Source organism: Mangifera indica, chromosome 10, assembly GCF_011075055.1.
Source record: "Mangifera indica cultivar Alphonso chromosome 10, CATAS_Mindica_2.1, whole genome shotgun sequence".
Taxonomy (NCBI): domain Eukaryota; kingdom Viridiplantae; phylum Streptophyta; class Magnoliopsida; order Sapindales; family Anacardiaceae; genus Mangifera; species Mangifera indica.
The window spans coordinates 13,262,815-13,280,206 of NC_058146.1; the positions used below are offsets into that span (position 1 = coordinate 13,262,815).

A 17,392-nucleotide genomic window follows, 5' to 3' on the forward strand; every position below is an offset into this window, starting at 1 on the left:
AGTTTTCATAAAATCTAACAATATGCAATAATCAATCTCTTCATTAGTAGCTCTTCACGTATGTGATTTAGGATAATTTTATAATAACATTAAATTTAATATTTTTCATTCACTTCAATTGATTTTATCAAGTTTATAATTTGTTTTTTTTTTTTTTTGTGTAAAACCTAGTGGATTGACTAATTAAGTTTTGAAGTTGAAATAAAATTAATTTGGTGCATTTGCATTTTATGATAATGAGATTCTGGAGTTTTTTTAATATATTAGATTGATAGTTTAGAAATTAGTAAAAGCTGATAATTGATAATTCAAAAATTAGTAAAATTAAAGTTATAGTTTTAATAAATCATAATATAAAAATTTCTAGAACTTAATAGTTTAGAAATTATTATATTAATATATTAGATTTAAGGGGTGGGAAGGGGTGGGGTGGGGTGGGGAGGGGATGGGCCGGGCCGGGGCGGGGAGGGGAGGGGCGGGGCAGGGCGGGGACATATGTATCCCCGTCCCCGACCCGTTCCCGACTACGGGGATTTTTTTCATCCTCATCTCCGCCCCTTTCCCCGTTTTTATCGGGGAATCCCCTCCCCGTTAGGGTCGGGGAGGGTCGGGGCCCCTAAAATCGGGTCCAAATTGCCATCTCCAACGAACCACAACACATTAACATACTAACAAGCAAGAGAAACCTCAAGCTGACTTCTCCACTAACTGTATACAGAAGGGGAGGAACTTATTTCCATAACAGTAACAGAGATGGATTCTCTGTATTATTATTTAGTTTTATATTATATATAACATATATTTACGCACAGAGAGGAGATTGCAGTGCGCAGAGTTCTTTGATATAATTCTTCAAACTATGAGCAGTGGAGACCTTGTTACCCCCATCTTCACTTGCATTGGTGGTGCTAATCGTTATCTCGTTTCCCACTTCAACGAATTTAACAGGAGTAAATTTTGGAAGGCGAGTAATTGCATCATCATCATTTGTAATACGTAAGAGACGGAGCTTCCAATTGTTTCTTGTAAGCCTGTCGAATTCATTTTTGAATTCTTCGTCTCCACACTTGGGGCTCCCAAACACAAATGCTGTGATCAAGAACTCCTTGTTGCCTGGATTGGGATTGGGCATATTATATCCATTGGAAACTATATCAGTTGCATTCAATGTAGCAAGAGCTGCCCCCAAACTGTGTCCTGTCACTGTTATGCTAACTTCTTCATCTTTGTATTCGTTTACCCAAGAACGAACTTCTTGCAAAACCTGCAAGTATAGAAAATGAAAAATTACAATTTTAGAATCCTGCTTAGCTGGAATAAATATGAACCAAAATTTATACCTGATCTCTAGCATTTCTTTCTTCTTTATTCGATGCTGGGTTTGGCTCAGTGTAGACGGAGTAAAATCCCTGGTGCACCTTAGGATGTCTGACAAACGGGAATATGAGTTGAGGATAGATCGGACTCATGATCTGTAAATTTTTAAACCACTCCCCGTCACTGGAGGTTCCTCTCCAGCAAACCAAAACGTCTCTCCTTCCTAGCACTTTCTTTCCTTCATCTGTGGCCACAGCAACGTAACCAATCCAGGTGGATCCGTCCTGGCGAACCAAATCCCACGGGAAACCAACATTTATGTTTGCATAGATATACTTTTTCACTTGGTATATCTTGCTTTGTTTGTCTAGACCAACTTGAGAAAATAAATCTTGTTCTCCGTATTTGGGATATGCATAACCCTGACTGGTGGCATCTTTACTGATGGAGTCATAAATAGCGTGAACACTGTCACCATAGAAAGTTATATTCTTGTTGAGATCAACGTTGAGAGGATTCAGGAGACCCTCCCAGTCATTCTCGCCACTAAGCTTCTTCCAATTCATTACCGGGCGAATAATGATTTTGTTGACCACAAGTCCTACCTTCTTTATCTGGCTGTTGTGTTCATACAAAGAGATTTCCATGTCCCTGGACACGCCACAAGAAGTTTCAAAGCCACCAACTTGGATTTCTTTCCATTCGTTAGTTGGTAGCGTACTCAAATCTACTGTGACTTCAGAGGCGTTTTGATTGGGGAGGACGAGCTTCAGGTTCGAATTTGTAAGTTCTTTAGCTTTCTCGTTCCTCCTTAACACAAATAAAACTTCGTAAGAGGTCCTTGGAGTTAGCATTTGTGCTGGGAAATTCGTTTTCACATCAAGCCAATGTACTTGCACCAGTTCGGCTACCTCACTGCCAAAAGAGAACTTAAAATCGGTAACCTTCTTTTCAAGTATAGCAAAACAATATGTAAATCTATTATATATAGACACACGCACATACATATTGTCTTCTGTTTTCCAACTCCAATGATATTTAACATCTGCATGCTCGATTAAGAGATCCCTTGCGTACAACTCGAATGCGTTGGCACCAGTAATCATGTGAACCCAATACTTCTGCATGCAGTATTGATTTAATATTAAGTTAATTGCTACTAAATTATTAATATTAGCAAGGAAAGAAGATGATCATACAGGGATTTTACCTCTTTAATTCCCTTGAGGGAAACTCCAGCGTGAAGGTCATGAATCAGGTCTTCAAGGCGTTTGCCAATCAGCGACCGGTCGTCAGCAATGTTAAGAATGGCATCTAAGCTGTGTGGGACCTTAACTTCACAAGAACCCATCTTGTTTTCTTTCTCAATACCTCTTACTGGCACTCTTCTTACACCTTGAATTTATAGCATGAAATGGCTCTACATGTACATTAGATGATTCTTTCTACTAAATCACAGGCTGTAGACATCTTGAATATTCACAAGATGAAGTTTCTCGAATATTATAATAAACCTTGAATTTATAAGATATTATATTTATTTAATTTGTCCCTATATTGACATTTAGTCGTTCTTGCTTCTTTTCACATTTATATTACTCTTCTTTATATCAAATCAGAGAACTCGATAGAACATATTATGTCATTTTGTGTTTCTTTCTTCTTTTCATATTTATAAACTAGTTTTTGTATTTATTATCCTAGATGAATTTTGAGAAAGGTTTTCTCTAATACTAGTAAATTTTATTTTATGAATAAAGATATATAAGAGACCATTTTGTAGAAAGTTATTGACGAAGAGTGCTCTACGTGAAGATAATAAAAGAGTTTCTTACTGGGAATTTGTTTTTTTTTCCCTCATCATGTCATTGCCATACTTATGCAAAAGAGATGGGAAAACTATCAGTATTCAAAATTAACTATCATAATTTTATTATAATGTAAAACTATCAAAAGTCTTTTAGTGATACTATGTCTTTCAAAGATGAAGAGTTGAAGACTCATTTTGAAATAATGTGCATGTTAAACAACAAATAAGGCTCTCATTTGATTGTAATTCAATCAAACTCATTCTAGAACTCTATCCTCTCTTGTTTGTTTTTCTTTTCTGCCTTTTTTCTAAAACATTCTAGATATAATGGTCATCATTCTATAATTGTGTGTTTCTTGGGTGAAAAATGTGTGTCTCGGATCGTTTGTGATTGGGATTGTCATGTGCACTTGAATTTGTATAAAAGCAGAAGGTTTGTTTTGTTTGATTGATTTTTTAGGTTATTCAGTTAAAAAATGTGTTCCTCAAAAGTTTTTTCATTTACTTATTGTTTCATGGTATCAGAGTTGTTGATAAACGTCAGTATGGCAGAATTCTCATCAACATAGTATTTGTTGAACACGTCTAAGAAGAATACTTTCCTTAGGACTGCTATGACACAAACTGGAAGTTTTTTGGCGACAACTTTGCAAGCAATAAAACCCTTAACTTGACAGAGAAGAACTATGTCGTTACTAGAGAGTTCAGATTCTATAGTAGAAGCAATAAAACCAAAATCACCTATCCTTACTTCTTTTAAGCACACAGAGTAAAAAAAGTATTCACATACTGTACTTTACAAAACAGAAAACAATTTTAATACAAGACGATCCAAACAATCCTGATCCTGAGCAACATTTTAGAAGCAGACGCGAAGAAACCAAAGAATTATGTGAATTCACATTCTTATATGTAAAAACACTATCAAATTGTTATTATTTTATTTAGGTCAAGTGACATATTTCTAACCGTGCAATAATTAAGCTTTCTTTATATCAATTCTCATTGCTGTTAAATAAATGGTGGATTTTTCCACCACCTGAAAGAGATTTTGAAAACTGTGTGTAAATGCATTTAATGCACAGTGGGCTACATTTGGTGCCTCGGAGGAAAATTTGTCACCGCCAAACCAACCCACCCCGCCCCCCGCGCCCCGCGCCCCACCCCCCCCCCCCCCCCCCCAAAATTGTAATTGAGATGCATATATTGATTATTTAAAAATTAATCTCGATATCTCCGACTTTAGCCTTGTTTATTTCCTTCATCTTTCTTTTCATTCTTTTTTTAATTATTTAAAATTTATAACACCTTATCAGTATAATATGTTTAAATATATCTTCATACTAATTATGTTATTATCATATTTGTATGATATAAATATGAATATCTCAATTCTGATATTATCTTGTTTATCGAATACAAACTACGTATGCTTTTATTATTGTTATTATTCTATTTAATTTTTTATTTATGATTTATATTAATACGAATTATAATTGTATCTCATTTCTAATTCGAAGTTTATAAAATCATAAATCTAGATCCAAAATCTTAAATATCATTTGTTATCTAAAGTTTGCAAAATCATCAATCAAGACCCAAAATCCTAAATATCATTTATAACTCGAAGTTTACAAAAATCATGAATCTGGACTAGAAGTCTTGAATATTATTTGAATGATTATTTATATTATAATAATTATATCTAATTTGTAATCTGAAGTTTATAAAATCGTAAAAATATATATTTATATATATATGGGCTTAAAGTCTCAAATTTCATCAAAATATTATTTCACTTAATATTAACTAATCACATTTGCAACTTGAAATTTGCATAAATTATGAAAAATATAGACTTGAAGTCCAAAATATAATCATAATTAAAGTTTTAAATACTATAATATTTTGAATACTAATTACAAAATTAAACGTTTTGTAAATATAGGATAATATTTAAACCTGAAGTTTCAAAAATTAATCTCAATATCTCATCTATAAAACTAACTATTTTATAAATATGAGATAATATATAAACCTGATGTTTCAAATATTAATTTATATATATTGATTATAAAACCAGAAGTTTTATAAATATAATAATATTTGAACATAATGTTTCTAAAATTAGATGAATAATATTAAATGAGTTTTTTACACAATTTTTCATATATAATTTATGAGCCTTGAGAAAGTAATTAAATAAAATATCCTAGAATAATAAATCTAAGGTCACTATTTTACTAGTGTCACATCCTTGAAAGATTGCAAGTTGAATATATGAATATAATGATAGTTTCATTGAATTTGTGGAGAAATTTGAAAGATAAATTTGCATAAATTATGAAAAATATAGATTTGAAGTCCGAAATATAATCATAATTAAAGTTTTAAATACTACAATATTTTGAATACTAATTACAAAACTAAACGTTTTGTAAATATAGGATAATATTTAAACCTGAAGTTTCAAAAATTAATCTCAATATCTCCTCTATAAAACTAACTATTTTATAAATATAAGATAATATATGAACCTGATGTTTCAAATATTAATTTATATATATTTATTACAAAACTAGAAGTTTTATAAATATAATAATATTTGAATCTAAAGTTTCTAAAATTGGATAGATAATATTAAATGGGTTTTTTACACAATTTTCCACATATAATTTATGAGCCTTGAGAAAGTAATTAAATAAAATATCCCAGAATAATAAATCTAAGGTCACTATTTTACTAGTATCACATCTTTGAAAGATTGCAAGTTGAATATATGAATATAATGATAGTTTCATTGAATTCGTGGAGAAATTTGAAAGATAAATTTGAATATCAGATTTTATAATGCTCCCAATGGCTCTGTTATTTAGTACAATTTTACGATATTCAAAATCTTTCTTTATTTGAGATAATGTGGGAGAGAAAACATTTTCCATCTTTCTTTTTTTTTTAATTATATAATATACTCTTGTAATAACAATATCAGAAAAATATATTTTGAATTAATATAATATTTTCTCATTAATAAAAAACCATTAAACTCACCTCACAAGCACTGCATCGTTCCTTAAAATGAATACAACTAATAGAAGTAGTTCTCATAGGTGTAAGTAAGGTTATGGATGAAATAATTTTTACTCTGAAGATGGTTATAATAAAAAATTTTAATCATATCACCAGAAGTGGACTAAGACTGTAGCAAAATAAAAAATAATACAGAGTAAACTACAAAACAATAAGTGTGATTATAAATGTCATTGATTGATTACTTGTAATATACACAAACATTGGGTGGATTTACATGGTACAAAAAAATTAAATTTATTGATAATTTAGATCATGTTGATTTAATTAATCTTGATATTCCAAGAATAAAATATGCCCAAGAATTTTATAATTAGAATCCATCATATATCTTTATTTTGGAGTCATGAATATTATTTTGTGTTTTATTATCATGTTCTCCTTCCTTTTACTATTTTGTGTACATTTTGACTAACGTAATTTTTAAATGAAATGATGTAGATTCCAAAATTGAAGTGTTGACTTTAAAAACTGATGATAGAGACATATGTTTGGTGGATATTGTAACAATGCATACAATTTTTAAAGAAAATAAATTTTTCTTATAATGTGATTGAAGACTAAATTAAACATTATATTAAGATCAATAAATCTTATTGAAGACTCTAAAAGAACTACAATTTTATTGAAAAATGAGACCAAATTAAGTATCAATAATACATTATATTCAAGTAGATTTAGAAAAAAATCTACGTAATTTTAAAGATATAAGAAATAATGGTTATCAAATTGAAACCATGAAAGAAATGGTATAGAATTATTTGTCTAACTGGTAATACCTTTGAAAGAACGCTTATACTAGAAAAATTATTTATTTTATCATCTAAATTATATTATACAATCTAAAGATAATTGAAATCTATGCAGTATCAAACCAAAAATTCCTTAATAAAAAAAAATTTATGTTTTGACATAACTGTTTAGGTTACCCATGACCTACAGTGATGCATAGAAATGTTAAAAATCCATAGGGACATACATTAAAAAATTACAAAATTTTATTGTCCAATGAAAAATTCTACATCGCCTATTCACAAGGTAAATTAGTAATCCGGCTATCTCCTTCCAAAGTTGAAGTTGAATATTATCATTCTTATAAAGGATTCAATGAGAAATATATGAACCTATTCATCCACCAAGTGGCTATTTTGTTATTTTATACTCTTAATTGATGCAGTTATATGATGATCTTATGTTTGTTTATTGCCAACTCAAAATGTTGTTTTTGCTAAACTATTAATACAAATTATCAAATTAAAGACACATTTTTCAGATTATTTAATCAAGTCAATACGGTTAAATAGTGCTGGTAAATTTACATCCAAAACATTTGATGATTATTGTATGTTTATGAGGATTGATGTTGAACATTCAGTTTCACATGTCCACACTCAGAATGGATTAGTTAAATCTCTTATCAAACGACTTTACGCAATTTTATGTGCTTTATTTATTACTAAAAACTCAATTATCAATTTCTATATAGGAACATGTTATATTATATGTTACATCATTAATTCACTTGTGACCTTCTTCTTATTATCAATATTTTTTCTCTACAATTGGTTCTTGATCACCAACCTAATATATCTCATTTGAGGATATTTGATTATGTTGTATATGTCCTTATTATGTCTCTTCAACGCACAAAAATAGGACCCCAACATTGTTTAAGAATTTATGTTGAATTTGATTCATTATCTATTATCAAATATCTGAAACCATTAACAGGTGATCTTTTTATTACATAATTTATAAATTGTCATTTTGATGAAACAACATTCCCACTTTTAGGAAAAAATAAAATGTCTTCTAAAGTTATACATAAACTTACTTAGTATACACCTATCATGTTTCATTTAGATCCTCACAGATCCCAAACTAAAACTAAAGTATAAGTGATAGTGCGTTTATAAATTATTGTCAACCAAATATCTAATGCATTTATAAATATGACAAAAGTGATAAGATCACACATACTAGTTGTCAATGCACCAGCAAGAATTAATGTGACTACTGAATAATCCATTCAAATCGTGATTGATGAATCTATTGTATGCCAAAAGCATGGTAGACCTATTGAAGTGAAAGACACTATTTCTCAAAAAAAGAAAGACAAATAATCAAATAAATATCAATCATGATGATCTTAAAATGATTGAAAAATCCACTCTCTAATATTCCTTTAGAAGAGGTTATAACCCGTGAAGAGACTCAAACCCCTGAATTGACACAAATCTTTGAAAAATAGGAAAATAAGAATATCAAAATATCTTTAAACTATGTTTATACACGAAATGTGAAACCGTAAAACAGTTAACATTGATGATGTATTATCATTTACAGTAATTAGTGAAATTATGAATGATAATGATTTTGAACCACATATTATGGATGAATGTAGACAATTGGACTAAATAGGAAAAAGAAATTCGAATAGAATTAGTTTCTTTAACAAAATATCAAGTGTTTAGGCTTGTAGTCCTAACACCTAAAGACATACAATCTGTTCGATATAAATGGGTATTTGTGAGAAAAAAAACAGAAAAATAAAATTGCTAGGTATAAAGTAAGGTTTGTAGTCCAAGGCTTTTCCCAAAGGCTAAATATAGATTTTGATGAAACATATACATTTGTGATAGATATAATCACATTCAGATATTTGATTAGTTTAACCATCTCTAAAGAACTAGATATACGTTTAATAGACATAATTATTGCTTAATTATATGAAAATTTGGATATTAAAATTTATATGAAACTCTCTAAAAGATTTAAATTGTCTGAAGTAAAAATGATTAATTCAAAAGACATGTACTCATGTAGACCTAAACATTTGTTGACTTTTATATCCAAATGGTGAATGATAACACAATTAGTTAACCTAAACATTCTACAATTGTTGACTTTTATATCCAAATAGTGAATGAATATTTTCTACTGTTAATTTAGATTATAGATGATTTTTTCATGTTCCCCTAAATAGATATCTCATCAAGAGAAAATAAAACTAGGATTTGGGAACCCCATAAAACATATCTAACATTTATCTGTCTTCTTTAATTTTCACAAAAATAGATATCTAATTAGAGAGAGCATAAAAAATCAACAACAATTCAAATTGATAATAGAAAATATTCATCACTAGTTGGATATAAAAGTCAACAATTGTGAAATCCACGAATTGATTAGTTGTCTTAGGTGAATAGGGTGTAGATGGCTTATGCAACTACCAACTGCTAAGTCAAATATTTTCCCTAAATTAAGGGATTCATTTTCTCATTTCCACTTGTCTAATTTCAATCTATAACAATTGAAATGTAGAATAAGTAAAGGTTACCCCCACCCTTCTCAAGGGGTCTTCAATGCACTTTTCTCACTCACTTTGTATAAGGTCTCATATCTTAATTCATTCAATAAAATTCAATGATAATAGAAATACCTTCTCAAAATAAACATGATATCAGAATTGTAAAAGTTTGGCAATTGTTGATCGAATACCCATTTGCGCATGATGGATAGAGTTGCACAAAGTCAAACCTTTGGGTTAAAAACCAACTCATCACTAGTTGGATATAAAAGTCAACAATTGTGGAATCCGTGAATTGATTAGTTGTCTTAGGTGAATAGGGTGTAGATGGTTTATGCAACTACCAATTGCTAAGTCAAATATTTTCCCTAAATCAAGAGATTCGTTTTCTCATTTTCACTCGTATAAATTCAATCTATAACAATTGAAATGTAGAATAAGTAAAGGTTACCCCACCTTTCTCAAGGGGTCTTCAATGCACTTTTCTCACTCACTTTGTATAAAAAGGTCTCATATCTTAATTCATTCAATAAAATTCAATGATAATAGAGATACCTTCTCAAAATAAACATTGTATCAGAATTGTAAAAGTTTAGCAATTGTTGATCGAAGACTCATTTGCGCATGATGGATAGAGTTGCACAAAGTCAAACCTTTGGGTTAAAAACCAAATAAACACATGGGTATCCAATAGGAGTATGACCTAATTAGATGGGTCACCGCATGCATGATAGAGGAATGTTGGAATGTTGAAGAAAATAAAACTTGTTAAGACGTGAGGATTCATAAGATATTACATTTCATTAATTTGTCTCTAAATTGGCATTTAGTCTTTCTTCTTTTCACATTTATACTAGTTTTCTTTATGCCAAATCAGAGAGTTTGATTGATTTCATTATGTCATTTTGTCTTTCTTTCTTCTTTTCATATTTATACCAATTTTTGTATTTATTTTCATTGATGAATTTTGAGAAAATTTTTCTCTAATACCGTTGAATTTTATTGTATGAACAAATCTATAGAGGAGACTTCTTCGTACAAAGTGATTGACAAATGGTGCCCTAAGTGAAGATGATAAGAGAGTTTTTTACTGAAATTTTGTTTTTTGGTCTTTTCACTACGTAAGTTATACAAAAGGAGAGGTGAAGACTATTCTTTCCACTAAATCACAGGACATGTATATACTCGAATATTCATCTAATTCAAAAAAATAATAACATTCTAATATTTCAGTTAAATTTTCTGCTATTAAAAATTATAAATATTTATCATTTTATTTTTTAACTTTTTATTAATACCAATGAATTGCCGTTGGGGAAAATGTGTTGGGCATCTTCCCATATGAGATTGTTTTTGTTCTTAAATTTCACCATACGAGTGATCCTGTATATATCCTTTAGCTCAAGCAAACTCCTGATTTTATCCAAGGTCTCATATATCCATACATGCAAAACAATAGTTAAAGTTATGAAATCGTTAATATATTGGTTTAACAATTATTTTAGCTAACTGGTGATATAAATAGGCAAGTTCTCTAGAATACTAAAGAGAAACCCATTAAATTGTACCTTTGAGTAACTATGGAGCAATTGTTTTCGGCTCTTGTTTGTGACAACCTCGTTCTAACTCTTAGTGAATCAACAGTCACATTCCACACCTTTATACCCCATGGGTATTTGTTAAACAAATGGGCAGTCGAGTAGCTACAGTATCTTGACCTTTATAACACTGCACAAGTCTAGACCTAGTAACACCGTGTGCAAACAATATAAACGCGCCAGCTTGACCATATCTCCATCATTATTCCTACGTGAAGTTAAAAATAGAAATAAGATCATTGTAAGTCACCAAACTCCTATTCTCAAAATGCATATATCATATTCTATGTCATGCAAACGAGGGGATGTATTTGGCAAAGTTGGTGATACGGTTGAGTCTGCCATACTTTCTCTTCCAAGAATGACATAGTAATCTTACATGTTTGAGACAAGAAGTAGATTATCTATTGAGGCAATTCAAGGTCTGGTCTTTGGTCGAGTGCTTCTCTTGTTGATTCATCAGGAAAAGCATCTGGATAGGTAGCCAAGATTTTTGCCTTCATGCCCCTGAGTGTTGAAAAGGAAAAAGAAATGAAATAGATTTAACACCAATCTGCATCAAAGCCTGACTTATGAGTGATCCTTATCGGTATACAAACATTGTAGTTCATTGGAGTCTATAGGAAATGCAGGAATAGATTAATATATTCATGTTTGGCAGAATATTAGCACTAAACCTTTACGAGCACGAAACAAGTTAAAGGAAGTACAAAAACAAATGGCCAGATTAAGACACTTGGTTGAAAGTACATCAATAAAATTTATCAAAGCCTAAGTCAAAAAGAAATAAGATACTCAATCACAGAACAATTAATAGAACAGACGTATAATAAGATGTCAATACCAGGAACTTCAAGTTGCATACACATGTTCTTAGTTTTTAATCTAAAAACCTGTCTCAAACCTTGGAATAACCTAGCTAAAGAATTTTTTATAGTTTTCCAAAATTTACAAGCTGGTTGATTTAAAACCAGCTCACAGCTGTTTTTGCGGAATACATAACATAGTATTATCAATATAAGTTCTTTTCAATGTACCATTTCCCAAAGATTACTTGTGAAATTCTGTAAGCACATCGTTTAGAAGTCTGTAGCACAAAGCAACAATTTCTCTGGAATAAGAATTATATAGAGTAATTCTTCCTGCCCCAGGTCCATAAAAAAACAGCCACTACAGAGCAACTGCCTAGTTCAGAACAGTTTACTTCTCATTCAACTGGTACCAGCATGCAAAATGCAATAAACAGGTGCATAGAAATACCCTGTAAAGATATATAATCTATAAAGATACTACATGTAGAAATAGTACTAGCTACTAACGAGTACAAACAAATTTACATGTTATTATACGATTGGGCAATTTATTTGTTTACTCTATCTCTAATTTATAATCACTCAATTATATGATAATAGATTAGTTTGTTTTTACCTCTGTGTGATTGTATGTATAGCATTTTCGCAGTTTACTAAAATGAAAACTGTAGCATCTCCGGATGTGATTGCATCAAATTCAAACCTTAAACTAATATCTTACTGCACACTTCAAATTACCAAATGCTATTAGTTGAAAATTAAAACAAAAGGCAAACAACTAATTCCAACTTCCAAGAACCCAGTCAAATTACTAATCTTCAAAACCATTAAAAAAAAAAAAAAAGGGATTGTATGATACCTTAGCTTCTGAAATATGTAATCAAGATCTCCTTTCATGGACTTTAAGAGACGAGCATTTCTTGAAAAATCACCAGAAACCTCAGCAAAGCAGTGTTCTGAATACTCATTAAAATGAGAAAGAACGGCGTTACTGTCCTGTACCCTTCCCAATCTACAATTTGACACAAAGAGAAATTTAATGAAAAGGCTAAAGAAATAAATTAGGGTCTTGATTAAATTGAACAATCTTTGAAAAGAATCGAAAGGGAGAGAAAAACGTTACATGAGATACTGCAATTGCTTGACAGAATCCAAATCCTCGGTTTTGATAAGGGTTTTGAATTCGCGAGACACCTCTTCCGAAGCTTCTTCTATGGATTGCTTCTCCAATTCCTCCATTGCTACCCTGACGGAGAGACGATGAAGCGAACAAGCTGGAGTATGGCTGAAATAGTTTCAGTGGGCTTCTTATTGTACCCTTATTGGGCTTCATCAGGGCCGATATTAATTTGTCTGCTTTAACAAGAAGAACTTTTTTTTAAGAATTTTCTATATATTTTTTCTTTTTTTTCCATTAAGTTTTGATAGACCAATAGAGTGAAATTGATTATTCAAGAAAGGACTTCGGTTTAGAATGCAATTTTGTAAATAAAAAATGAGCATGACATCGTTATACATATAAAATATAATATAATACCTATTTTATTTTTTTAATTACAATTTTAACCTTCACATGAAAGCTAGTGATCAGTTTAGTAAGAGTGGGAAGATCACTTAGAGCAAAAGATAGTGATAGGTGTCAGATGACCAATATGACCTAAATTTGGTATAGTCTACAAATATATGAATCGTGCAAAAACCTCATAATAAAGTTTATGGGTTATCAAAACACTGACTCACAGAAAAAATAAATATAAATTAAATTTAAATTTTTTAAATATATTTTTAACAAATTAACCCATTAAAAAGCTCACAAAGTATGGCTTAACATATTATAAATTATGTTTCGCATCTTATAAATTCGCATTAAAAAACTACATTTTGCAAGTTTTAATATGACACTGGTGTATTTCCATCGAGACAATGTAACATGCAAACTCAATTTTGAAAATTACTATTCATTTGACATAGCAACAATTTATCTATCAATTTTAACTAATCAAATGACTTTCAAATCTTGCAAATTATATATCATTAGAAAAAACATTTAAAGAGTTTTTTAACGGTATATAATGTCAACCACAACTCAATTAACAAGACATTCAAAACTAGCTTCAAAATTTGTTGGCAAAAACTAGAAATTGCAAAAACACACATTGTGAACAGTAATCCAAGGCATAAAATACACATTCAAGTCTTTACACTTTGAATTTCAAGAGAAACATAAAATGTAACCAAGGTATAAAGGAAAGTTTCACCAACCTTGAGGTCTTCCACCAAGAATGATTGGATAAAGGAAATGAGATAAAAACCAACAAAGTTTTTCTTCAAATTTTCATTCAAAATGCTAACCAACCCTTTACAAAGTATGACCACATTTTATATAGGGAAGAAGTGGTGGCAAAATAAACTTTCCAATACAAAATTTATTAATTTTTTTATACAAAAATCTCTTGAATTAAGCTAAGTCATACATTCTAAACTAAGCGCATACATAGTAATTAACTAAAGACAAAAGTGATTTGCTTTTTTCTTAACTCTAGGAATTATGTTTCCTAACTAAAACAATTAAATTCTAACTTAGTTCCAATGTAACTAAAACCCAATTTTGGGCTCTTTGGGCTTCTCAAAATGATGTTTGGACGTTTGGGCCATTGATGGACTTTGAAAGTTACACTTTTGGATCAATTGGAGTAAACTATTCACTTGGACCTTGGGTGCATGTAATAAGATTATACCCAAAAATGGTTTTGGGCCAAAATTGAAGGTGCAATGTTTCCTTTGGCTTGAGATTTGTTAGAACTTCATTCTTATTGGCTTCAAAGGTTGCATGGAGACTTAAGGATGGCTTAGAACCTAAAAATGACAATGGAGTCGTGTATACATCATCCTTCCTAGGTTGAGAAGGATTTGCCCTCAAATCCTCAAGATGATTATCCTCCACTTGTTGATCATTCATAAACAAGCTCTCTTTCTTGACTTCTATTCCTTTAATAGCTTATGAACTTGTTGTGAGTTAAAGTGATAGTCTTGCCATTGGATTTAAAGGAGTAAGTGTTCTTCTTGCCATCATGTTTCACTTCCTTATCAAATTGTCAAGGTCTTCCCAATAACAAGTGACAAGCATTCATAGGAATCACATCACACAAAATCTCATTATTATAATGTTTACCAATGGAGAAGGAAACAAACACTTATTTGGCTACTTAGAGGCTGGTCTCATTACTCAACCATTGTAGTTTGTATGGTTGAGGGTGTGGCATGGTGGATAACCCAAGTTTGTCTACTAAGGTGGATGAGACCACATTTGTACAACTCTCACTATCAATAATTAAAGAACATACTTTCCTCCAATAGTGCACCTTGATTGAAAAATATGGAGTCGTTGCTCTTCATGAGGATGAGACTTGGCATGCAAAGCTCTCCTAATAACTAGCAACTCTTCTTCATCAGCTCCTTGTAGAATTTTTTCTTCTTTCTTGTTTGCTTCATAATTTTCATGGCTGGAAACTTCACTTTCTTCTTCTTCTTGAAGGGACTCCTCAATTGCCTGTATCTCCATCAAAGATAAAACTCTCCTATTAGGGTATTCAGCTTGGAGGTGTCCATAGCCTTGGCATTTAAAGCACTTTTTGTTGGAAAGGTTGGTCTTCACCATATTAGGCTTATCTTTAATTGGTTCCATCATTTTTTCCTTGTCTTTCTCCTTGGAAGAAGAATCAATAGCATTTGTGTAGGATGGGGTTCCTCTATGGAAGGTAGTTCCCTTGGTAAAAGATATGTTTTTGTTAAATAATGTCCCTTTAGAGAATGACTTGGAAACCATAGGCTTCATGACCTTCTTTTGCTTCTCCACTTTAATAGCCAACTTACACAAATCTTCAAAAGTGCAATATGGTTGTAACTCCACCATATGAGCAATGTCTTGATTCAATCCTCCAATAAATCTTGCAATGGTTTACTCCTTTACTTCTGACAGTTCACTCCTCATTAATAGCTTCTGAAACTCCTTAATGTAATGCTCTACTTTATCACTTCCTTGTTTAAGGGTGTGTAGCTTGAGGTAAAGATCTTGTTTATGGTTCTCCGGGAGGAATCTTCTCTTCATAAGCTTCTTTAGTTTCTCCCAAGATCTCACTCTCTCTTTATCGTCCATTTCCCTTTGCTTCTTGAGATTTTCCCACCACAAGGACGCACAATCCTTGAATTTTAAGATGACAAGCTTACATTTTTTTCTCATCCGAATAGCCTTTATATTCAAAAACTCTCTCTATAGCATGTAACCAATCAACAAAATCATTTGGACTCATGCTCCCTTCGAATTCTGGAATTTCAATCTTTAAACCCCTATCATCATCTTTTTCTCTCCTAAGTGGCATGTCTTGTTCCTTCTCACTTGAGTCATCATGAATTATCAATTCTTTCCCATTATTATGTCTAGGAGGAGGAGGGGAAGGTCTAATATGTCTTCTTGGGTGATGTAGTTGGGTTGGGTGAGGTGGAGGAGGGGGTATTTGGCTTTGTGTTGAAGTTTGATGTTGTGATAAGGGTGCCCGACTTTGAGTGAGGGTCAAGTCTCTCATCATTTGCATCATTTGATTCATTTGGTCCCTAATGGCCTTAAGTTCTCCTTTAACCTCTTCTTTTAATGTCATGTGGGACAATTCCCAAGGATAAGAATGAAGTTCTTTTATGGGACATTTTTGGTAATGGCTAGTGGATAAAGGTTAATGGTTATAAGTATTTAAGGCTTGGGGAGAGTATTGGTAAGTGTTTAGGTTAAGGAAGGTTTGTGTTTTAGGTAAATTAAGGTTCTGTGAACAGTAACTTTTAGTGAACCGTAAATTTCGGTGGTGAACAGTAGCTCTAAGAGGTATAAATCAATCAACAAATCACATAAACACCCTAAGCTCTAATACCAAATGATGCATTTCTATCAAGACAATGCAACAACACACAAACTCAATTTTGGAAATTACTATTTATTTGACATAACAACAATTTGTCTCTCAATTTTAACCAATCAAATGACCTTCAAATCTTGCAAATTATATATCATTGGGAAAAACATTCAAAGAGCTTTCTAACAGTATGTAATGTCAACTACAACTCAATTAACAAGACATTCAAAACTAGCTTCAAAATTTGTTGGCAAAAACTAGAAATTGCAAAAACACACACTGTGAATAGTAATTCGAGGCATACAACACACATTCAAGTCTTCACACTTTGGATTTCAAGGGAAATATAAAATGTAACCAAGGCATAAAGAAAAGTTCCACCAATCTTGGGGTCTTCCACCAAGAATGATTGGATAAAGGAAATGAGATAAAAGCCAACAAAGTTTTTCTTCAAATTTTCATTCAAAATACTAACTAACCCTTTTACAAAGTATGACCACCTTTTATATAGGGAAGAAGTGGTGGCAAAATAGATTTTCCAATACAAAATCTAT

General features: G+C 31.3%; 3 protein-coding genes across 3 annotated transcripts; all 3 read right to left on the reverse strand.

Annotated features, from left to right (window-relative positions):
- Positions 1 to 731: 731 nt before the first annotated feature.
- Positions 732 to 1,950, reverse strand: LOC123226850 (phospholipase A1-IIgamma-like). The gene is made up of 2 exons (XM_044651368.1): positions 1,341 to 1,950; positions 732 to 1,264 (listed from the first exon to the last, which is right to left on the reverse strand). The coding sequence occupies exons 1-2, from the start codon at positions 1,881 to 1,883 to the stop codon at positions 803 to 805; spliced, it is 1,005 nt and encodes a 334-aa protein (XP_044507303.1). The 5' UTR covers positions 1,884 to 1,950; the 3' UTR covers positions 732 to 802.
- On the reverse strand, positions 1,928 to 2,672 carry LOC123226755 (protein PHLOEM PROTEIN 2-LIKE A1-like). The gene is made up of 4 exons (XM_044651284.1): positions 2,528 to 2,672; positions 2,323 to 2,438; positions 1,982 to 2,232; positions 1,928 to 1,935 (listed from the first exon to the last, which is right to left on the reverse strand). Exons 1-4 carry the CDS (start codon positions 2,666 to 2,668, stop codon positions 1,928 to 1,930), a joined length of 516 nt encoding a protein of 171 aa, XP_044507219.1. The 5' UTR covers positions 2,669 to 2,672.
- An 8,314-nt stretch (positions 2,673 to 10,986) lies between these two features.
- Positions 10,987 to 13,226, reverse strand: LOC123227300 (kxDL motif-containing protein 1-like). Its single transcript, XM_044652043.1, has 4 exons — positions 13,061 to 13,226; positions 12,797 to 12,949; positions 11,505 to 11,632; positions 10,987 to 11,333 (listed from the first exon to the last, which is right to left on the reverse strand). The coding sequence occupies exons 1-3, from the start codon at positions 13,174 to 13,176 to the stop codon at positions 11,530 to 11,532; spliced, it is 372 nt and encodes a 123-aa protein (XP_044507978.1). The 5' UTR covers positions 13,177 to 13,226; the 3' UTR covers positions 10,987 to 11,333; positions 11,505 to 11,529.
- Positions 13,227 to 17,392: the final 4,166 nt, after the last annotated feature.